The sequence below is a fragment of the Alligator mississippiensis genome, chromosome 16 (genome assembly GCF_030867095.1).
Source record: "Alligator mississippiensis isolate rAllMis1 chromosome 16, rAllMis1, whole genome shotgun sequence".
NCBI lineage: Eukaryota > Metazoa > Chordata > Crocodylia > Alligatoridae > Alligator > Alligator mississippiensis.
This window is the reverse complement of record NC_081839.1, coordinates 15,395,868-15,417,310: the sequence shown is the minus strand read 5'-3', so window position 1 is coordinate 15,417,310 and position 21,443 is coordinate 15,395,868. Positions and strand designations below refer to the sequence as shown.

The window sequence follows — 21,443 nt, the reverse complement described above, 5'->3', positions numbered from 1 at the left end:
TAGTGAATTCAGGAGCAGCTAGTACAGTGTGTGGCTGGTAGGTGGTGGGGAAGAGAGTTTGCTTGGAACCAAGGATGAAATGGCACTGGGCCACTGGAGGAGCTGAGGCTAATGCATCCTTCTCCCTCCCTTTCAGAGTTATCCCCAGCCTGACTTACCACTGTCTAAACTGTGCATCGGGCATGTGCTCCAGTTTTCTTTTCTTATTCTAGCAAGAAAAGGATGAAGTGCAGTTGGCTGCAGGAAAAACCCTCGTGGCACTTGCCGGCACCTTTTACAATTGGGTGATGTATGAGCTGCAGTGTCACGTGGGCATCATGGAGCTCCCTCCAATTTACTTCTTGATTACACTGGGCGACTTGGCCTCAGCCTATGGTACAGCATTGCCTCCCTTGCTTCCAGGCTCTCATCAGGGATTGTGGAGGGAGGGGATAAATACCACTCTGTCCAATGGGGCCATCACAACTGAGCTGGATTTGGGGCCCAAAGAATCTGGCTCCTGGATCTAAGGCGCCAGCACTAACTTCTGTAACAGCTGAAAGGGCCTTCAGGACAGGAAGGAGTGGAGGTCAGGTGGGCAGGACCCTCCACTCCCTCCTCCTGCCCTGCATCTGGGCATGGGAGGGCAGCAGACGAAGATTGCCCTACGTAGGGGCAGTCACTGTGGGGTTCCTCTGACATCTTCAAAGCCCCTTTGTGCTGCTCACCCTGAGAGTGAGGGATGCAGGTGGACAGGAATGTCTCTAACTGCATAATGTATCCTCATCCTGCAGCACTGAGGTCTGAGCCCTTCCTTGTGCTGATGCTCAGCAAATTGCGTTTTGTGCTGAGGCTGGTGGAGACCGACCAGATGAAGCGGGCGCTGTGTGGAGGTGAGTGCCAGCCCCTCGTGCAAGTGCCCCCACTGGGCACCCAGGGCCTAACACAGAGCTTGGGCCCTACTGGAGTGTCCCGCACTAGCAAGCGGGGCCTCCACTGCACTTCCTGGGCCTGATCCAACCACGAGTGGAGAACCGTCCCTCCCTGGGCTGGCTGGAGGCTCTGAGCAGTGAGCAGGATTGGGCCCTTCATGACCCTTGCAGAGTAGTTCCCAGGAGCCATCACCGAGGCTGGAGCTGCCTCTAGGCCCTGGGGCAGATGGTGCAGATTGAATCCTAGTTGTAGCCCCTGGTCCGTGCTCCACCTGTCCCAAATTCTCCATCTGCCCCGAGCAGCACAGAGGCTGCCGGGACACTGTCATGACCACCAGGCATGCATGTCCTGCAGCACCTCACTCCAATGTTCCTGTGCAAACGTCTTGTCTTTTCTCCCCCTCTGCAGTTGTGGAAGGCTTTGCCCAGGCTGCCAACCTGATATTTCACGTCGGGGACGAGAGCCCGTTCCCTAGCTGCCGGGCAGCCGACTATGGTTTTCATGTGCTCCCTTTCTTTAATCTCATGAGCAGCAGCTGGCCGACAAGCGAGGACCTGGAGGTGAGGGCTGCTGTCTTTCTAGCTCCATAGCACAGCTGTCACGTTTCACTATTTCTGCCTATGTGTACAGTGCTGGCAGGGAAGACCCAGTCTCGGGCTCATATCACGTGTCTGAGAATCTGCTCTGCCCACAGGCAGTGTGCAGTTGCGTGCACTAATGGGTGCCAGTGGGCACTGGGAGCTCCTTCTGGGCATGACTCCTTCGGGGCCCAGGGGGATGGCAACAAGGAGTTTGCTCTCTTTGCACATGAATCTGGGCACATCAGCACAGCGGGGAGCCAGCCTCGGGGCCATATCCCACGGCCGTAGCTGGGAACCATGCAGACGGGGCTGGTCCAATGATGGACCAAGGACACTGCTGATATGAGAAGGAGAAAAGCTGTGCCTCTTCCTGACCCAGAGCAACCTCCTGGAAAGTCTGCCGGAGGGACTCAGTCCTGCCTTTCTTCTCTGCAGCTGCAGCAGGCTGCGGTCAAGGCGCTGGGACCCGCAATGGGCCTCCTTCTCCACCATGAGAAGCATCGCAATACTGTTTTTGAGAGGCTCCCCTGTCTCCTGCAGCAATACGAGGGAGGGGTCGACAATCTTCATGTCACCATGGTGAGATGCCACCTGGGAAACCAGCATTGGCCCTTGTCTGTATGCGTGGGTGTGCGCACTGGCACACGTGCGTGCATGTACGACTTGGCCTAGGAACTCCGTAGCTCTTGGGGCTTTCCTGGTGCAATTCAAGACCCCTTAACGGATCGGCCTTGCCTACACTTGGAGGCTAAACTCACAGCAGCCGGGTCTGTAGATCATGGCTATGATGGGAATGCCGCTTCCATTTTCTAGGAAGTCTGATAAGGGGAGACAAAAGAAATGAACTACCAGACCACTCCTTCCAGCTGAGTTTCGCTCTGCTCCCTCTGGGCTTGGCAGGGATTATGGTCAGGGCCTGGCAGTTTAAAGCATGGAGATTTGGGGCTCCCTGCTATGGTTTACAGAAGTGGAGCATGTTATACAGTGGTTCTGCCTGTGGAGCGTGTCTCCTGCGCTCTGTCTTTGTTTGCACCTGGGCAGCCCCCCGAGGCAGCACAGGTTTACCCCAGGGGAGAATCCCACTTCAGCTCTGTGCTCCCTTGTCCTGTGTCCCTGGGGCTGTGTGGGCAGATGCTGGCTGGGCCTGACTCTGCGGTCAGTTTTGGGGCCTACGACACCTGTGGGCTGTGGGACCCACTCTCCTCCTGGCATCCTTTGGAAGGAATCTGAATCTCCGGAGAGTGGTAATCCAGGTGGGGTGTATTCAGGGGACTGGGCAGGGGCTCAAACAGCACAGTGTGGTGTGGCCAGACTTGCAGATGTCGAAACTTCCAGCCCCAAAGCAATAAGCACTAAGCATGGGGCAGTGAGGTATCTTTTCTCACTCACTAATTTTCTGCTCTTGCTCACTCCACGGTTCTCCTCTCTAACCCTCCCTTTGACTTTCACCGTCTGTTGCAGAGTCTGAGCCAGCTCTTGGAGGTAGCCTATGATTTTGAGGTCCCTCTCCCCGATGGGAAACTCAAGAGCATCTGCTTTGCCCTGCACACCCAGGTAAGGGGAGGTCGATTCTGTACCGCTCATCCCAAGGCCCAGCAGGTCCAAGTCCCATTACCCAGACAGACCCAGCTGATGGAGGTGCCAAGCCCCACTCTGCTGGCAACGTCTCTGCTTGCCCAAGAAGAAGAAAACAGGTGGTGGCCTCCTTGTCTCCCTCAGTCCAGTTCAACTGATAGGAGACTCCATGCAAATCCCTCTGTCCTACCAAGTCAGGACCCGAACAATCAACCCTGTGGTGCGAGTCCAGCCAAGAGCAGCCATGTTGCTAAAGGGACTTGGAAATCAGGGTCCCCTCTTGCTTATGGTCTGGACCTTTGAGTTCTTGGCTCTTGCTGTGTGTGATAGCAGTGATGTCTCCTGGGACTCAAAAGGACTCTGGACAGTGGGAGTTCAGGATCCATTCCACACTTTCACCTGCACCCAGCTGGGACTATGGAGAATCCCTTGCCTTCTTCCCACAGGTGTGTGATATCGCACAGCTGCCGGGATCAGAGAACCAGGTCAAGGTGTTCTACTGTCTCCGCCTGCTGGGTAAGCAGAGGGAGCTCCAAGTGACATAGGGGTTTCCTTCAAACCTCCCTGCTCTGTGCCAAACCCTGGACAGGGGAATGAGAACGAGGAGTGCTGAGGCCACTGAGGTTTGCTCTTCTCCCCTGCAGCCTGTCTCTCCCCAGACCAATTTATTTCCTTTGTGGGCTCCCGCCTCAAGACTGACAAAGAGGGAAGCTGCGTGGCATCCCTCTCCATCTTTAGCGGCATCATTGCTGCTGACTGTAAGTATGACCAGAGCAAATGTGCTGACTGCCGTCTTGGCTGACCCTTCAGGAACTGAGTTAGGACTGTCCAGGCCGAATGACCTGTCCTGCTCTAGCTGCGCTCAAGAGCCCTGGCTGTAGAGCTAGAGTCAGACCTCCATCCTCTGCTGCTCGGTCCCAGAGGACCAGTAGCACCCTGCATCCTGCTGGATGACACAGGAATGCTGGGGCCAAATCCTGCTCAGACACCTCTCCTGGCAGCACTCTCAAGTCGAGAGGTTTAACGAGCCCTTTTATGGCCCAAGAGACTTTCCCAGGTTGCAAAGTAGAGACAGGAGGTTGTGCAGGTCGCCACAAGCAGGTCTTTTGCAATCCGGGTGCCTCTTGCTGTGGATTGCTCCCAGAACACAGCAATATTGTGCCCTCCTTTTCCTTCCAGTGCCCGAGATGAGCCAGAAAAAATGTACTGTAGTCAAGGCCATGAGGTGCATGCTTGGTGATCAGAGCGCTGAGGTGAGGTGCTTTGTGAGCAGTGGCTGTGCTGGGGATGGCACATGGACCTGACACAAAATTCCCACCCCAGATTCTTGGTTCTTTTGTAGAGAAAACCTTTCTTCCCTATCCGCGTCTTCAGGGAAGGCAGTGCAGAGAGCCTGGCCCTCTGCTTCCAGAGGTGGGGAGAGTCAGGATCTGGGGAAGTGTCATCAGTTTGCCAGTGGGCAGGGGATCTGCTTTCCCTCCGATGCCAATATGGGACTACCGAGTAGGAAAGACACGCAGTTCTCTTGCCTCTTTATAAACCCTAGAAATAAAATTGGAGGCCTGGGGACCCTTCTCCTTCCCTGTCATCCTTTCCAAGGTTTGAGGGAGGGTTTGTGCCATGGCCGGTCCCTGCCCCCATTAGGGCATAAGGGCCGTCCTGACTCCAATCTGTCCTCTCCTCCCCTCCAGGTGAAGAAGGCCGTCCTTCATTTCGTCAGGACACTGCTCAGTGTGCAGGGCCTGGATGACTGGGCCTGGGACTTAGTGGCCTATAATTTCAAGCAGTCCAGCTTGTCTAGGAGCCAAATGGTAAGAGGAATGGATGCTGGGGACTTGGGGCTTCTGTTGTAGCAGGCTGAAGCCTGCCATTGTCTTGAGCAGGAGTGTGGTGTGCCTCAGAAGTGCCAGGCTGAGTCATTAGAACCAGGGTCAAGGCGGGAGGGCCAGTTGGGTCATTCCAAGCTGGGAGGGAGAGCCAGGCAATGTGGGCTCCTCCAAGCCAGAGCTGCCCTAGATTTATGCTGTGCCACAGGGGAATCCCAGGGCCTTTTTGCCTCAGCTTCCCCACTCATCCAATGATGACTGAGCAGTGCCTGCCTCACAGAGGGGCTGGGAATGAAGGCTGCTTGGTAAAGCTCCTTGAGATCCAGGCACGGAAGGTGCCATGAAAGTGCCAGTTGTGCCCAGCTCCCCGAGCAGCCACGGGCGGGTGCATTGGGAATGGACAGGCTTGTAGCAGCATCACCCCCCCAGTTCCAAAGTAGTCCCACATGGCCATGCTCTCTTTCTCTTTCCAGCCACATTTCCTAAGGTTCAGGGGCTGCTGGCGCGACTCCTGGTGAGTAGCCCTGGAGAGGTACTTGCCAGAGGTGTGGGGAGGGTCAGTGGTGTGGGGACACGTGCCTGTAGCCTTAGCTGGAGGAGCACGCTCTGTCTCTTCCCACACTCGGCGCTGCCCTGTGCTGGCACAGTTCCCTTCCCTTTGCAGAGCAGAGCCAGGCTCTGCCCCTGCCTCGCAGCCTGCGGAGGGGCATGCAGGATCAGCCTAGCACAGCACTTCAGCCTCTGTCTGATTGCTGAATGCTCTGGCCATGTATGGTGGAGGCCGGTTTCCCTCCTAAAGAAAGCCATGGAGTCCCACTCCAGAGCTGAGCCCCTGTTTCTCTCGTGCTGTCAGGTGGTTGCCTCGGCCCTGGGTGACAGCACATTCTGCCCTGCGGGCACTGTGGGCTCTGCACCGCATGATCCACCCTGCTGTTGGAGAGCAGTGGAGGGTCAAGATTCCCATCCTGCTCTCGACTATTGAAGGTAACAAGCAAGGAAGGAGCACAGTATCTCTGCAGAATGGAAAGGGAGAGGGGAGGGGAGGTTGCAGCCTCCTGGAGCCCCCCGTGGCACCGGTCCCCCTCTGCAGCATCACATGCTTGAGAGCTTCTACTCTTTGCCAGGGGGCGCGAATCCAGGGGCTTGACAACATGGAGGTTGATGGGACCCAGGGTAGGGTTTGCCCATGAAGGGCTCCACCAGATTAACCACTCTCCTGCAGTTCTCTGAACTCTTGGGAGGTTTCTGTTGCCAGACGAAACCTCTGTGCATGTTGCCTTTCTACGAAGCCCAGTCCTGTACTGTGCTGTGCCGAGCACATCCGTGAGGTGCTGAGCACCCTCCAGGCCCCTTATGGCCATTTCTGCAGGGACTGGTCATGCACAACGTTCAGACATGCCAGCAGGGTATATACTAGAGCGCAGGGCATCCAGGATCCCAGGAGGTGACTGGGTGCGGATGCAGGAGTTGCTAAAGACTTGATGCCCAGGGAGGCAACTAAGACTCTTCTTCAGTGCCTATGGCAGTGACACCCTTCTTGTTTGGCTCCCAGCTTCAGGAAATCCTGAGACCTCCCAGGACAATGTGTGGTGGGAGCACCTGCTGCTGAAGGTACAGGGTGGCTCTCAGAGCTGCTGTTGCAGCCAGCCAGGGCTGTCTGAGAAGGGAGGGTTCCCTCATGCCTCAGGGAAATGAGGTGATGAAAGTCAATAACCCAGCAAGAGTCCAACTTGGAAGGTTTGCCAGTGGCCTTGAGTTTGGATTGGCATCTAGAGTTGTCCATTTGGGATCCTCCAGCCTTTCCGTACAGTCTTTGAGCTCAAGAAATGGAAGGAGATGAGGCCTTGGTTGGGGGCTTCTGCAATTCCCAGGTCCTATCACAATGCAAGTTCAACACAACAAAGCACTCAAGTCCCTGGCAGTTGGAGGTGCCCGTTGTAGAGCCCATGGCGCCTTTTTGACTTGATCCAGCCTCCCCCCTCTACACAATCTCTCCCCAGTGGACAGGTTTCTTGGCACAATCTCTTCCACATTTCTGTCCACTGGTGTCCAGGTTGTGAAGGATCCTTGGGCAGAGATGAGGAGGGGAGAGCAAGAAGCAGGAAGATCCTAGGGTGTCCACCTGGAGCGTTCTCCAAAGGCTCCCAAGTCTCCCTGTGAGACTCGGGTGCTAGAAAGGGCAAAGAAGAGGAGGACGACAGAGACTCAGCCCATGCACCCAACCCTTTCTTTCCCTTCACTTGTGCCCTCAGTTCCTGAACATGACACTGAAGAGCATTGCTGACGATGCCTGGAGCAGTCAGCTGAGCCTGGAGCTGCAGCACCAGACAGCCAGTTATGCCTGCTCCTCCCCGGAGAAGGTGCGTGCTCTTGGCAACGGCTGGGTTTCTGCAGCTGTTTGGTGGTGCTGTGGCAGGAGGCTGCAGAGAGTTTCTCTCCACAGTTTGCGCTTTTCCGTTCTATTTTCTTGATCACAGGGAGCACAGAGCTGAAGTGGGATTCTCCCCTGGGGCTCTTTCTCTGCCTTTAGCTGCCATTTCCCTGCAGAGTGGGGCCAGTTATTCGGTGTGTGGGTGCTGGGGCTGGACTCTCTTGGTCCTTCCTAGGGATGGGTGTGTTTCTGGGCAGTTCTTGTCCTGACCAGCAGGCTGCTGTGTTCCCAGCTCTTTGGTGGGTGGTCTCCTTCTTTCAGAGTTTCCTATATAAGGCACTTGGTACCACTTTGGCCTCTTGCCAGGATGTTGCCCATGTGAAATCCCAGCTCCAGAAATCTCTGAAGGGCACAGATTACATGAACGCTTCTGAGAGAGAGGTGAGGACCCTGTTCTCTCCAGACGTATCAGGTCCTCCCGTGTCCTCACTTCTCTGTTGCTTTGTGTCTCGGGTTTGTTTGCTTCCTGGCCTTCCCTTGTCCTTTCCCTCAGACAGCCCCCTGACTTGTTGCAGGTGGGACGGGCAGTTCTAGTATCAGGGAGATGGGGAGGACTCTGGGGTCTGTCAGCCAGACAGCCCTGCTCACTCCCCAGTGCGTTTCTTGGCTTCCAGCACGTTGTGACCATCCTGGCATTCTCAGCCGAGGGCCACCTGGACCTCACCCTGGGCACACTGGAGGACTTTGGTGCGGCTCTGAGTAAAGTGCAGGTGTCTGGGATAGTCGGCCGCCTGCAGGTAATGGAGCTGGGGGGTTTCTCACACTTCCTTCCCCTAGAAACCCTTGAGAAGAGCAGCTTGGCGGTGGCTCCTCTCCCTGGTAATGCCCTCTCCCAGGGAACATGCTCCACATCAGGTCTCCAGTGATACAGAGGGGAACACAGTTTCTACTACTCAGGTTTTTCATGTCCCAGGTTAATGAGTCAACAATTAACCAGCCCCTTTCAGGCACTGAGGCAACTACATCTGATGTTCACCCAGAGAAAGAGATTGTGTCTTTCTCACATCTTTCAGTTAGCCATGGGAGAGGAGACATGAGCCCTGTTGCCCAGCCTCAAAGTACCAGCTCCGAGTGCATAATCCACATGCCCCAAATGCTGTAAAATGGGCCCTAAGGTTCTCCTCTAGGGCTCACCCAGCCCAGCGGAGCCGCCACCATGGCTGAGCTGAGCACCTCAGCACTCACAGGTGTTTGGGTCCAGGCCGCATCCAGCAGGGCGTTCACGGTGCCCCAAACACCTGCCGAGCTTCAGCTTCAGCTTCTGCGCAAAGCACAACAGGCAGAGCCACCTCCTTCACACGGACAGACCTGCCGCAGCCTTCCTGATGCATTGTGCCCAGGGACTCCTTACTGCCAAATACATGAGGCGGCCCTGGGCACAATGCATCTGCTGCCCCAGTTCCTGTGGGTCACAAACTCTGCCCCGCCCCTGCCCCGACTTCCATGGCTCAGAGTGGCACTGCAGCTCTCTCTGCCCGAGTCACCCAGGCTGCAGGACAGAGAAGATGAGGCATCTGAAACAAAGCACTGATGATGGTGCTGTCAGAGCTGTGGGTCTCCTGTGAGTGGCAGGGAGAGCCGGTATTGCTGCTGGGCAACTCCTTGGTCAGCAGTGACTCCTACTTGGGGGGCAGAAGGCATGGGAAGCCCTGGTGTGAGTGTCATGTCACCCTGTACAGGACTATCACCAAGGGAAAAGAGCCAGGACCCACAGGGCCTTGATACTGGCCTACGGCCGAATTGCTGTCCATGGCCCCCGAACACAGCTGCTCCCCCGCGTGGAGCATGATCTCACCAGGAAGGTCCTGCAGTATTACATGACCAGCTGCCAGGTAAGAGCCTGGGACTGCACCATGTCGGGAAGAGGCCTGCCATGGGACTGATGTTTCCTTTGCACTTGGGTGCCTAGAGAGGCTCTGACTGTCTGATCCTCCCCCTGAACTCACGCCTGTGATGAGCATCCATGTTAATCCTTCTGGGATGATGTGCAGTGGGAGGGACCCACGCATGGAGAGTGCTGGGATAGATGCTCCTGACATCCTGTCCTGCGCTGGAGGGGGGCACACATTCATGCCCTTGCACTGCTCAACACTCCCCAGCCCAGCCCTTTTTTGGACCTGGCAGGGAGCTGTAGTCTGGAGCCGTCCAGGCATTGACGATTGTTTTGCATTTCACTTCCCAGGTGCTTGGCATCAACTTTGTCAATAAGGTAAATGTTCAATGACCCCACCTCTGCCTGTGCTCTTCCCAGACCCCACCTGCAGGAGGCACAACGACCTTCCCCAGGCGGGAGTCCCTGCTGCTGGACCTGAGCAGGATCCTGGGGCAGTAGCCAGCACAGCCCTGGCTCTGTTTATGGCTCACCTGGGAGGGCAGCCTGGTGGGTTTGTGGGGGGAAGCTCTCTGCTTCCCACATCCATTTCCCGTGTGTCATGTCTCCGTTTCTGCCTTTTAGGACTTCATGAAAGAGGAACCAATGGATTCCTTGGCCTCTCCTGTTCGCCTCAGGGCCATGCTTGCCATTAAGCACCTGAGGTAGGTGATTCCTGCCCTGGCCCTTGGCACTGGGATGCCCTGGTCAGAGATGAGCTCCTTCCTTAATCCTCCGTTGTTCTTCCCATCAGATCTGGAGCTGAGAGACACCTGCAGGGCTCAGGTCACAGGCTGCTCTCACTGCAGCTGGGGTCAGAGGGTTTGAATGTGTTTGGTCCACTTGGAGATTTGGACTTGAAAGACTTGGTGGTGGTGGTGGTTGTGGGACAGCTAGCAGTGGTTGCGGGGAGTGCCAGGAGCTTGTCAGCTGCCAGGTCCAGCGGGGTTTGGATTTCGGGTTCTAGGTTCAGATCATATCTTAGCACCCACTTTCCCTTGGGGCTGGCAGTCAGTGTGACAGGGCTTTTCGTCCTCTCTTTCTTCTGCCAGCAAGGTGAAACCCTCACTAAATCGGGATGAGAACAGAAACATCCTGGATGACTGCTTAAAATGCCTGCTGCCTCTTCCAGCTGTTCAGCAGCTGAGGGAAGAGGGTGAGACCTCTCAGGACTCTGTCCAAGTACAGGTACACCTAGACAGCATCACCTGCTGGGACCTGCTCCCCAGCCTGCTCTGGGTCCTGGCAGTCACCCCTGGCCTCCCTAGAATGGTTCTGGGTTTTGTGACGCATGCTCCCGCTGGCCCTGAGCTTCCCTCTTCTATCTCCTGCTTGCAGGCACTGCACGAGTTGTCCATGCAGGCCTTGGGCGAGCTCATGAGGGGCCTCCTTGAAGAAGACCCCGCTGAGAATTGGTTCATGGAAATGGTCCATGTGAGTAGCCAGCAGGAGCAGGCAGAGCTGTTTTCCTGGGGAAGGGGAAGCGGGGCAAAAAACAGGGAGGAAGGTTTCCCTCAGCAGGGCAAATGAGAGGGGAGTCTCCCAAGGTGTCCTTGAGGCAATGCATAGTAATTCCCTTGCATCCCGTTGACATCCCTAGTAGCTGCATCTTCTTGTGCCATGGTCACTCAACAGCTGCTCTGGCTTCAGGGGAATTCAAGTCTGCCTGGGGTGTATCCAGCTGATAAAAGAAGCAGATTGCTTGGAGGGATTTCAGTGGTGATGGTGATGTGTGCTGTTGAAATGGGTCCTCTGAGCTGTTGTAAAAGTTCCTCTGACAGTAGTTTGCTCTCCCAACAGCTGCTTGAGCCGTGGATCTTCTCTGACAAGGAGCGGGAGAGAGAGAGGGCCTTGCAGGCCAGCTCCCAGCTCTTTGTTGCCTATCAGGAGACAGTCTATTGCAGAGTAAGTATGGTCTAACTCTTGCCTTGATGTCCTCCTGGCAGCCTCACCCTGAGATGTAGAAAACTCCCCTAGCAGACAGGGCCCCACAGGGATGCATTCCTGTTTTCACCTTCCGAGGATCATACATCTGAATATCACTCTAGCCAGACACAGGCACATGTCATTCATTTCTTGTTCCTTTTTTCTCAGCTACAAGAGCCTTTGGAGCAGTTTGGGTCCCTGCTGGGGCTGCTGACACCATACACTTGCAGCTCTCTTGCTGCATCCCGCCTGTGGGCCGCCGACTGCATTTTCTGCCTTCTGCAGCTACAAGGTAAGGGCACTCTGAGTAGGTGCAAGTGACTCTGCCCCTCTTCTCCCTCTGGTAATGCCTACTCGTCTGCTCTGTCCATTCACTGCTAGTCTAATGACACCTGAAAAGCACCTCAAAAGGGCCATGACTGGCCCTTGGAAGATTTCCTCCTAGGAGAGAAGAAGTGCGTGGTGTGAAGGGCCTGACCCTCCTTTGGGAAGTGTGAAAAGAAGCCTGCCTAGCAGAAATGGGGAGAGGATTGTAGCAGCTCTGATCCCGCTGCACCTCTGACCCCACTGAAGTCACTCAGACCTCAAACATCATCCTTGGACCACACTGCCCATGACACCGCACATGGTTCCTCCATGGAGCCACGGTTCTGTTTCAGACATCATTACAGCACTTTTTCCTCCTTATTTTCATTCCAGGCCAGTCCGGGACAATGGATGCAGCAGAGGGGGAGCTGAGAGGTCTCCGGGAGGAGCTCAAAGCTGCCAGCCCTGAGGCTGTGCTGACATCATCCTGCCAAATGGCGAAGGTCAGTGGCTCAAGAAGCTGGTGTGGAGACTCTGGGAGCTGGGTGTCCTTCATTGTCCGGTCTTTTGCTCACACGTGGTTTATCTCTTTCTTTGGCATGCATGGGGGAGGCATTTGGGACACATATGGTTCACCCACTGTTTGCCCATGTCCATGTAGAAAAAATAAGTCAGAGCAAGATTAGAAAGTCTGGCAGATAGTTCTGTCCTTGCACAGAAGAACAAACCTTTGTCAGTACAGCATCCAAGTGAGAGCCTCAGCCAGGACTTGGTCTCCTCGTGTGCCCATTTTAACTTATCCTGAGGTGCAGCTTGGCTGTGTTTGTGTTGTGTTGTCAATTGATGCTCTCTCCGTTGAAGAACGGTGGAACGTTCAAACCCAGGATTCACCTCTTGCACATGCACCATGTTGCCGTAAGGCCCAAGCTTATACACGGCACCACTCTTTAATATCTGTCCTGAATTCTGGGGTTCAGTGCAATTTCCCTTCTTTCTATTTGTCTCCAGGTCACTGGCAAATTCTTGCCCTCCACCCAGGCCCTTGATTTGGTGGGGACAATAATGGATGGCATGCTTTCTGCCAGCCCCACGTGTGCCACAGCAGCAGGCCACTGGTTCTGTGCAGTCCTGAGGGAGAATGGAGATGCCCTTCTGAATGAGGTAAAATTGAAGCTGAGGAGGATTTCTGCATTTGCCTTATGCTTTTCAAACACTGCTTTCATGTGGAGCGGACAGCAATCTTAGTGTTGATCCCTGGACATGAAGCAAGTTCCATTTCCCTTGCTAGCCAGAGATGTGGGGGGGAAGAGCAGATCAGCCGCATCCAAGAGAGAGAACACAGTGACCTAGATTATTGAGAAGAGCTTTCAGCCCCAGCAGGTTTGGAAACATAGACTGTGGGGCAAATACAGCAGGAGAGGGCAACAAGGAGCCTGAGGCACCCGGCTGTGGCTGGGCTGGAACACCATGCTTAGGCATGAGGAACAGATGCACACTTCCCTCAGTGCCACACCATGCAAAGGGTCCACAGCAAGGCAGGACCTAGAGATGGTTGTGTATCCTCAGGCATTTCCCAGCCTTGGTAGAGGCTATGTGAAATGCTCTTTCCATCCTGCTCCTCTCTGCAGGGTTGGGAACAGGGCGCAGGAAAGACTGTATGCTAGAGATACTGCAGCCTCCACCCTCTCCCTGTTCTGGATGGGACTGGCTATGGGCAGCTGGACCTACTGTCCCGCAGGCCCGGCCATGTGCAGAATAGGGAGGTGCAGTTAGAACTGAGAAGTGTGAACTCCAGTGTGCAGTTCCAGCAAAGCTGGTCTCACCTGGAAAAATTACACTTACAATCATCTTGCTCGCGGTCCCAGGGATTCTCACAGGGGTTCTGACGTTGGCGGTGCTTGTTGGTCCTGAGCTGAGCATCCACACAGCAGGTCAAAATTAGCTTCTTCAAACCACCCCCAGGTGTTGATATTTGTTGGGGTGTTTGTGTGAGCAGGTCAGGCAGAAATGGGTCCCAGGCAGACATGCAATTAGATTGTAGGTGTGTGCACATGGGTGAGGGAAAGGCTGAGGGGGTGCAGGCTGGTTGGTGTCTGCCCACATGTCATGGTGTCCATTTTCACCCCAACTAGGGGCATAGGGACGTGCTCACTTCTTAGGATCAGCCGGAGGCAGCAGTGTCTGGACACTGGTCCCTCAAAGCAAGGAATTTCTAAGATGGCAGCAAATTGCCAAACTGAGGGAGGGCTTGATTTGGAGTGTGCTGGCTGAATGAGAAAGGGACCCTTGTTCTTGCTATTTTCTCTCCAGGTGCCGGACATCCTGTCCACTATCTTTATACGGATGCCAACAATGCAGGAGAGGTCCATGCGAGGCTTCCTGTTAGAAGGCGTTGGCATTCTTGCCATGTTTCACCTAGAGGCAGTGATCACCAGCCTCCTTGCCAAGCCTCTGCCAATGGACAGGTACTTGCCACTCCCTACCTCTTGTGCCTGGTGGCGCGCACACATCCCATAGCCTGGCAAAGCCCATAGAGTTTCAAATCAGCTGCAGATCCTTTGGGTGACTTGGTAAGAGTTAACGTCCAACTGTGTTTGGGTAGGAAATACCAGGCTCGTGCCTAACGGCATTGGCAGATGACATGACTGTGCCCCAACCCCGTCCTAGGCCAGGAGAGCCCTTGGCCTTTGCTTCAGTGTCCTATTGCTTCATGACATCACAGGAGCATCTGCAGCTCATATGTAATTTGTGTTCAATTGCAGTGACACCTCTGAGCTCTGGAGGGCCTTGGGGAGGGATGACGTCTCCACCCTCCATATACTCCGTTTGCTTCTGGAGAAGATCCACTATCCAGCTGGCACAGAGGGTAGCCCATCTGAGGGCACTGCAGCCCTGGGACCTCTCGCAGTAAGTGACAGCCCAAGCCCAGCTCTGTCCATTCCCCCTTGAGGGCTAGAGTCCTGGTTCTCAAGAGCTTGAGGTAGGATGCCAGGTCGTGGGGCAAGCTTTTCTCCCTTGCTGTCCTGTCCCCTGGGTCGCCCCCGCTCTTCCATCAGCAGCAGAAACACAGCAGCTTCATGCTGCGTGGCTGACTGACTCCATGAGACTTTGGAACTGGGAACTTGTGTAACCGAGAGGCTCCTTCTGCTTTGCAGCTCTGCGTTCAGGCTGCTGGTGCCTCTGCACTTCCCAGGCAGAAGTGCAGGGATGTGACTGGGAAGGGAGTGACTGGGAAGGGATGTGACTGGGAGCGTGGGGATGTGACTGGGAAGGGAGCTGCTGCCAGAGCTGTTCTGAGCTCTCCTGGATGTGGGGAAGAGACCTTTAGACTTGGAGTTATGGATTTCCAGGTGTCTTCCCCAGGCTGACTCTGGTCTTCTCTATCCCTTCAGGCAACATGTGCATCTCTGGAGATGCTGACTACCATGCACTCCAGCTCAGTCCTGAGGGAGCTACTCCCCGAGCTCCTGTGTGCTCTTCTAGAGCAAGTTGGCCACACCGTGGGGCAGGACATGCCGATGCCCACAGCAAGCATCCGGCGGAGGCAGCTGCAAAAGGGGCAGGTGTGCACAGTGGGCAACCCTTGCAGGTAAGGAGTAGGCTGCACCTGGTTTCACAGGTTTGGCCTCACTTCAGTCTAGCTGCCTGCAAGGTGTTCTTGTCCTTGCCAAGGGCTGTGCTGAGCTGCCTTGGTCCTGGCAGCTGAAAGTATCTGGGGTTGTCTGAGAAGCACAGAGTGTGAAATGTTAAGGCTGGGAGGGCCTATTTGTTCCTCCAGTCTGAGCCCTCTGTGACAGGACTGGCAGTTTTAGCCCAGGGACTTCACAACCTCCATTAGTGACCAGCACATGCTGGGCTCCCAGTGCTTGGGACCTGGGCATGTGACTTCTGCATGCTCCCATGCTCTACATGTGGCCTTTGTCCTTGTAGGGAGAGAAAAATGGCTGCCCAGTTCTTTCCGCAGTGCATTTGGCTTGGGAGAGCCTCCACGCGTCCCGTCTGGCTTCCAGCACTGATTAGTGCAAGGCCCTGCCCTCCCTGTCCCTGTCGGGATTGCAAGGCGTGAGAAAAAATGGCAGCATCAGTCTGATCTGAGCTGCCTGCCTTGCGCAGCAAATATCTAAGTAACGGGCCCCCGAGTGACAGGGCGTTTTGGTTCTGCTCTGGACGCAGCATCTCGTTAGGGTCTGTAAATCTGTAAATCTTCTCTCTCCCCAGGCTTTCTATGGAGACCCTGGCCTGCACTATATCAAAGGGCCTGGGGGAGAGAGTGGCTGCAGACCTTTCCAAAGCAGGAACCTGGCCACTACTTGAGAGCCCTCAGACACACCACGAGGGGGTGTGCCAGCTGGCCAGGTAGGAGAGGCAGGCTGGATTGCATCTGTGCTCTAGGCAGCGGGACGAGTGGTGGAGGGGAACTTTCTGTGCTGAACATGCAGGGTTGTATGGGGCTGGAGACCTAGAGCTCGTGCTCCAAGCGATGAGAGCTGCCGCCTCAGAGCAAATGAGTGCTGGCAGTGCCCAGCCGGTCCCAGAACTAGTGGTTTTCTCTTGCAGGACTCTTCTCCCACTGGGAATAATAACGCCCCAATTTATAGGGCAGGTCTTGAAGTGGGCCAGTTCCCCAACGGAAAATCTCCGTGTAACTGGTACGGCCTTCATCAGCCAGGTAAGGCCCCAGAGAGAATAAGCAGTTTGATGGAAAGGCGGCTGTTTGCTGTGCTCTTTCCCTGGGGAGTCCCCTGGTCCCCTTCCTAGGAGGGAGGATCACTGGATGCGGTTGAGAGGTTTCTCTTCTGTCCTGGCCCCTGCATCGCCACTTCTGCTGTATGTGAAGGAGAGGTAGACAAGGATTGCCTTACCGACCTGCCCCTACTGAGCCTTCATCCTAGCCAGCAGCTCTGAGTTTGGTCCTAGCTCCTGCATCTTCTATAGCCACCCAGCATCCCAGGTAGACACTGCTCTAAAGCAAGCAATGTCCCAAACGACTTGCATCGGCATCATCTCTCCTGTTTAGACTACGCCCCTGCTTTCATGATTTGCCTGGCTCTAAGCAGACAAACCTCCCCATGTCCAACAGGAGTGCACCGTGTGCTGAGGCTCTTCCTCGCGGTGGTCTGTGGGATTGTGCTCTGGCATGGGTTACTTTTCTGCTGCAGGGCTGGGCTGTTGAGAATGACTGTGCTGGATCTCACGGACACATTGATTTCTTTTAGCTTATGTGTGACCCAGTCCTTGAAGATGAAAAGCTCCTGAAGGCAGTCCTTTCTTTACTTCAGCAGCAAGCCAGGGACACAAATAACCTTGTCCAACAAATGGCAGCCAGAGGACTAGGCAACATCGTGTACGGTGCCCCTGAGCAGGTGAGGTTGGAATCGCTCTGCAATCTCTAGAACGCAGCTCGGCTGTAGAGACCAAACAATGAGGCAGGGCCAAGAGGGTGTGCAAGGACTGGAAGTGTATGCAGTTTTGCTGTCTTACCCCTTGTGGTGTGTCTGGAGACAGTTGGGTGTGACAAGTGTAATTTTGGTTCAGAAGCGGGTGCCTTGTGTCTCACAGGCACATGGGAATGGAGCCATGGGGTCATGGTCAGATGAGGTGCCAAGCGCTCTGTGAATGGGAAAGCCCAGAGGTGAGGGGCGTAAGAACTGATCAGTGTGTCGTGTCTTCTGTTTTTACAGCTAAAAACCCACCAGAAGGCCGTCGTGGAGACCCTGTTCCAGGCATCATTTGTTCCTGCCAGGCCTGAGATCAGGGAGGAGGGCATGCGGGCACTCACCCGCGTCTTTAAACATCTGGGGACGGATGCGGGGCCCCTGGTTGAGGATGCAGCTATGCACATCAGGCCCTTTTTTAACCATGTGAGTGAGCAGCGCTCCCCACCCCCATTCCAGTGCTCTTCATTCGGGGCCGTTTCAGAGGTGGGAGATGCACTTGCTGCCCCTTGATCCAGCCCAAACTGGAAGATGTTCAGTTCTGTGGAAGAGATGAGTTTTCAGGAGGAAAAGCAAGTGAAGAGAATGGGATGACAGAAGGGCCCTTGTAGACAGGGAGGGACGCTAAGGAGACGGGGCGAGGCTGCAGCTGGGGTCACGGGGCTCTGTAGGGCTCTGGGGCTCTTTTCTGCTGTGTTACTTCTCCTGAGTCGGAAGCAGAGCTGGGCAGAGACAAGCGACCACAGGGGTGGGGGGTGTGGTTTTGCTGGGATTCAGGATCGGAGCCCCCAGTGCCCGCATGTTCAAGGAACGAGGCTCGCTGCTGCTCCCCGAGCTCTGCTGAGTGCCCTGGCTCCCAGGCAGCCCGCCTGGAGCAGGACCTGCCAGAGCCCACCTCCTGGCACACCACCTGGCAGGCTGGAAGCCAAAGGCTCCTGGCAGGAGCTGTGCCAGGCCCATGAGAGAAAGGCTTGGTTGTGACCACACGGGGGTTTCTCGGCCACAGGACAACGACGGTCTTCACGCCGTGGCTTTCTCCCTCTTCGGCGCCCTGGCAGGCTGCATGAAAAGAAGGCAAGCCTTTTATAAAAACCAGGTGAGGCAGAGCCTGGGAACACTCCTGCTTCACCTGGAGGACCCCAACCCGCAGGTGGCCAAGGTAAGAACCGGTGACACTGATTTCCTTAGTCCCGCCAGGTCTCCTCAGTCCAGGCCCAGGGGCACTCTGCCCTTCCTGTGTCCAGTGGTGACCAACCCCTCCCCTCTCCTCCTCTCCCCTCCCCTCCCCGCTGAGGCGGCTTCATGCAGGCACCTCCTTGAGCTCGGGGCTGCCTCCCAGGTCCAGGGCAGCTTGCACACCTGACCCCCCTGTGCATGCAGGAAATCTCCCTGCCTGGCTTTACTGAGGGGGAGACGGGTGCTGCCTGCAGGTGCCATGTGAAAGGCAGGAGAAGTCCTCCTTTTGCTCGCAGCCACTCCTTTATGCCTAGTGCCAGTCACCTCCTGGCCAGGCCATCCTGTTCCTGGCCTGGGTGCAGTCCTGGGTCAAGAGGCAAGCCTTGGCCTCAGCTCAGCAGTCAGCAGGGAGTACAGACCTGATGTGCCCGTGTTTTTCAGGAGTGCAGAACAACGGCCTGTGCTGCCCTTACCTGGGCTTAAGGAGGGTCCAGGCAGCCCTGGCCTTCCATACCCAGGGGTCAGAGCAGGGGAAGCAGGAACAGCTGCTGAGGGATGTCTGCAGGCATTTGGTGAGTGAGTTTGTGAGTGGCAGGAGCTGACTGAGGTCAGGGCTCATAGGATGCGGGGAGGGAACTGGGGCACAGTGGAAATAACTGCAGGGGTCGGGTCTAGGACCTGGAGGCACGGGACAAACCAAGATTGCTCCTTCTAGTCCCTTGGTGCTCCCGTTTCCTCCTGATCAGTCCCAGCATGTGGTGTGAGAGCACTTCTCACCGGAGGGAGCTCACGTGTCCTTGGCTCTCTCCAGGCCAGAGAAAAACCTGCTCTTTTGGAGGGTCTCTGCCAGGCAGCCCAGGGACACTACTCAAGCCCGTGGCCAGAAATTCAGATGGCAGCCATCCAATTTACAGGTGAGAGAGGATGCCTGGACCCTTTTCATTCTCCCTTTCACCCCCAAGAGGAAAGGTAATGCTGTTGGTGAGCGGGATCAGGCTGTTAGTCAGCCCGTGCCTCAGGTTCCCCTGAAAGGCTTTGGAAAGGATGATGCTCCCAGTGTTGCAAGGCTGGTGTTGAGAGGGATTCAACCGGACAGTAAGGCTGGGGGTTGTGGCAGACAAGCCCTGTGCTGTGATTCACTAGATCTGAGCGATGGAGACGTGTCAGGGACATGGTCATCCAGCACAGCTTACAATTGCTTAGCACCACTTCATGAGGAAGGCAATTGGGAAGGGGCACAGGCCTCCTGGGCCACTGAGTGCAGGGACCTGGTCCTGGGAGCAGTCCTGTCAGAGAGATCCCCACACGCCCGTATTGAGCCCAACTTGAAAGTCCTTGGGCTTCTCTTCCTCCTGGGAAGGAGGCTGTGTCCGCCTGCATGTCCAACCCAGCTTGTCAGGGAAGGCTGGGTCCTTGCTCGGCCTGCCCCTGTGCTCAGGGTGCTGAGAGGCTCCTGGTGCCCTTTCCACCCCCAGTGCAGCCCAGGGAAAGAGGCAGGTTTCTGTGGATTACTAGAGCTGTTGGGAGCAGCTTGTGCGTAGACTGCCCTTTTCTTCCTGGCTCCCAGCCCTTTACTTAGATAATGAGACCCAACAGTGAACCTGTTGGCCACAACCCACCTGTGATGGCAAACACAGCACAGGGGAGCCAAAAACCTTCCCCTCGACTGAGTTTTCCTTGTGTCCTGACCACGGGAGCTGATCTATTCTCCCTGTTGTGTGTTTAGGTATCCTTCTGGAGTATGCTGCCCCCAGGAGTGCCGGACAGATAAAGGTTGCACGCCTGCTGAGCTGTAAGTAAGAAATCCAGCCCCTGCACTTCCCTCCCGGAGCCCAGAAGGAGCTGAGAAGCTGCAGGGACCGACCCCTCCCTGTGCTTTGGAGCCCAGTTCATCCGCTCTGCCCTGAGGATAGGCTAAGAGAGCCTTGCCCCGAGCAGGCAGCTCACATTCCCCTGGAGCAGCAGGGTGCAGCACGGAGGAGCTGAATCTGTGCACCTCCTGACTGTCCTGCCCAGGCCCCGGCCTCACTTGGCTTCCTAGGGTCCCTCAGGTTGGGGAAAGTTGTAGCCAGTGCCACTGGATGCCACTGCCAATCCTCCCCTGGGCAGCCTGTCTGTCAAGTTCCTTCATCAGGTGCAGACCAACATGAACCAGGCCTGTTCCACACCAGGTCTGAGTGCCCAGTCACATCCCCTTGGCAATGGCAGCTCTTGGGAAGGTTTCCGGTGACAAAGGCAGGAGAATCTTGTCAGTGGAAGCTGCTGAGAATCTCAGCCTTCCTCCATGGGCAGCAAAACTGCTCAGTGCCCACCAGAATCAGCATCTCTCCTGGGCTGGGAATACAGGAAGATCCCAATGGAGCAGCCACAGCCATGTCTGTGTGGGAAAGTTTCTGTAGCTTGGGACCCAGAGAGACCACAAGTCTGGGGCTGTTCGAGATGCTGGTGATGAGATGATGGGAGAAACACTGCATCCATTGTGCACTGCCGACCCGCACATCACACCAGAGCCCTGTTCCCCAGGGATGGCCTTGCTCTGGCGCTGCCAGCATGTGTGACCAGTGTTCCCCGGAGGTGGAAGTGTCTGTTCACTAATGTCTCCCTCTCTCCTTCCAGCTCTGCAAACTCTGGGACAGGACACCTCCCAGGAGGTCCAAGATGTGGCCACTCAGGTTGCAGAGGCTATTTCTAAAAGCCCTTGGGGCAGCATATTGCAAGAAGAGGAAAACCATGGGCATACCCTTCCCTATATCACTTCATTGCTCTGTTTTGGGTGCCTAAGGCCCCGCTCCATTTAAAAGCAAGCTCCTGAATTTGTATATGTTCAAAAATAAATTATGTTCTGCGTTCTCCTGACTCTTGTTGCCTTTCTCCTCCTGAGCACAGCAGAGAGAGAGGAGGGTGAAGCCTTGTAGCTTCAGGAGTCTGTTTGGCTTGGGCTTTACGGTCAGGTTTGGGTACCTTGCCTTTTGGTGGGGTTGTGTGGACAGCGAGCTGGGAATAGGTGTTACCACACGGTAACCAGAAGGTGGGACTCTGCCGGGCAGACAGGCTAGGAACAGATGTTTGGGGATGCTAGGGGGAGGATAGATTGGGTTAAAAATGGCCACCTGATCTAACTGAACTTCTGTACAGTTCCCAGAATAGCCCTGGGGTTTGGAAAGCCCAGCCACTGGCCCCAGCCGTGGGGCTGCTCTTTTCCTATCCCCCACCCCCGACACAAGGTTATTTTTAGCCCCCTAACCCCTCCTAACCCCCCACTGACATAAGACATTCTCTCCTGAGCATGTCTCTATACCTGTGTTTTAGCCATGTGTCTCATTTACATACATGTATGTTTCATTAACATACTTTGCTCTGCCCCGGGGGGGAGGGGGGGGGTGATTTTTAGCATTCTAATGAGAC

At 55.5% G+C, this 21,443-nt stretch overlaps 2 protein-coding genes across 3 annotated transcripts; both read left to right on the top strand.

Annotated features, from left to right (window-relative positions):
- Window positions 1–216: 216 nt before the first annotated feature.
- On the top strand, window positions 217–11,589 carry LOC132246608 (maestro heat-like repeat-containing protein family member 2B). The gene is made up of 23 exons (XM_059719937.1): window positions 217–375; window positions 774–872; window positions 1,321–1,472; window positions 1,929–2,072; window positions 2,955–3,047; window positions 3,515–3,584; window positions 3,728–3,826; window positions 4,248–4,321; window positions 4,760–4,879; window positions 5,368–5,408; window positions 5,748–5,878; window positions 6,447–6,505; window positions 7,147–7,254; window positions 7,587–7,706; window positions 7,940–8,062; window positions 9,005–9,157; window positions 9,508–9,534; window positions 9,781–9,860; window positions 10,248–10,383; window positions 10,534–10,629; window positions 10,996–11,100; window positions 11,290–11,413; window positions 11,567–11,589. The coding sequence occupies exons 1-23, from the start codon at window positions 288–290 to the stop codon at window positions 11,587–11,589; spliced, it is 2,265 nt and encodes a 754-aa protein (XP_059575920.1). The 5' UTR covers window positions 217–287.
- Window positions 11,590–11,826: 237 nt separating this feature from the next.
- LOC132246531 (maestro heat-like repeat-containing protein family member 2B) lies at window positions 11,827–20,894 on the top strand. 2 transcript variants are annotated; one of them, XM_059719662.1, is made up of 13 exons: window positions 11,827–11,930; window positions 12,436–12,588; window positions 13,738–13,892; window positions 14,190–14,334; window positions 14,820–15,016; window positions 15,646–15,783; window positions 15,985–16,096; window positions 16,644–16,790; window positions 17,109–17,288; window positions 17,869–18,021; window positions 18,850–18,952; window positions 19,765–19,830; window positions 20,655–20,894. In XM_059719662.1, the coding sequence occupies exons 1-13, from the start codon at window positions 11,835–11,837 to the stop codon at window positions 20,834–20,836; spliced, it is 1,827 nt and encodes a 608-aa protein (XP_059575645.1). In that variant the 5' UTR covers window positions 11,827–11,834; the 3' UTR covers window positions 20,837–20,894. The 2 variants fall into 2 exon arrangements, 1 of the variants encoding a protein (XP_059575645.1); XR_009457870.1 differs by lacking the exons at window positions 19,765–19,830; window positions 20,655–20,894 and adding an exon at window positions 18,480–18,610 and having other exon boundaries at window positions 18,850–18,937.
- Window positions 20,895–21,443: the final 549 nt, after the last annotated feature.

Excerpts from the sequence above, each read along its gene's own strand:
- LOC132246608 (XM_059719937.1), top strand. The coding sequence starts at position 288 with ATGTATGAGCTGCAGTGTCACGTGGGCATCATGGAGCTCCCTCCAATT. Across the intron at positions 5,879-6,446 it reads CCTGCTCTCGACTATTGAAG|CTTCAGGAAATCCTGAGACC; the intron begins GTAACAAGCAAG and ends TTTGGCTCCCAG. Across the intron at positions 8,063-9,004 it reads GGATAGTCGGCCGCCTGCAG|GACTATCACCAAGGGAAAAG; the intron begins GTAATGGAGCTG and ends CACCCTGTACAG.
- LOC132246531 (XM_059719662.1), top strand. The coding sequence starts at position 11,835 with ATGGATGCAGCAGAGGGGGAGCTGAGAGGTCTCCGGGAGGAGCTCAAA. Across the intron at positions 18,022-18,849 it reads CCAACCCGCAGGTGGCCAAG|GCCAGAGAAAAACCTGCTCT; the intron begins GTAAGAACCGGT and ends GGCTCTCTCCAG. Across the intron at positions 18,953-19,764 it reads GGCAGCCATCCAATTTACAG|GTATCCTTCTGGAGTATGCT; the intron begins GTGAGAGAGGAT and ends TTGTGTGTTTAG.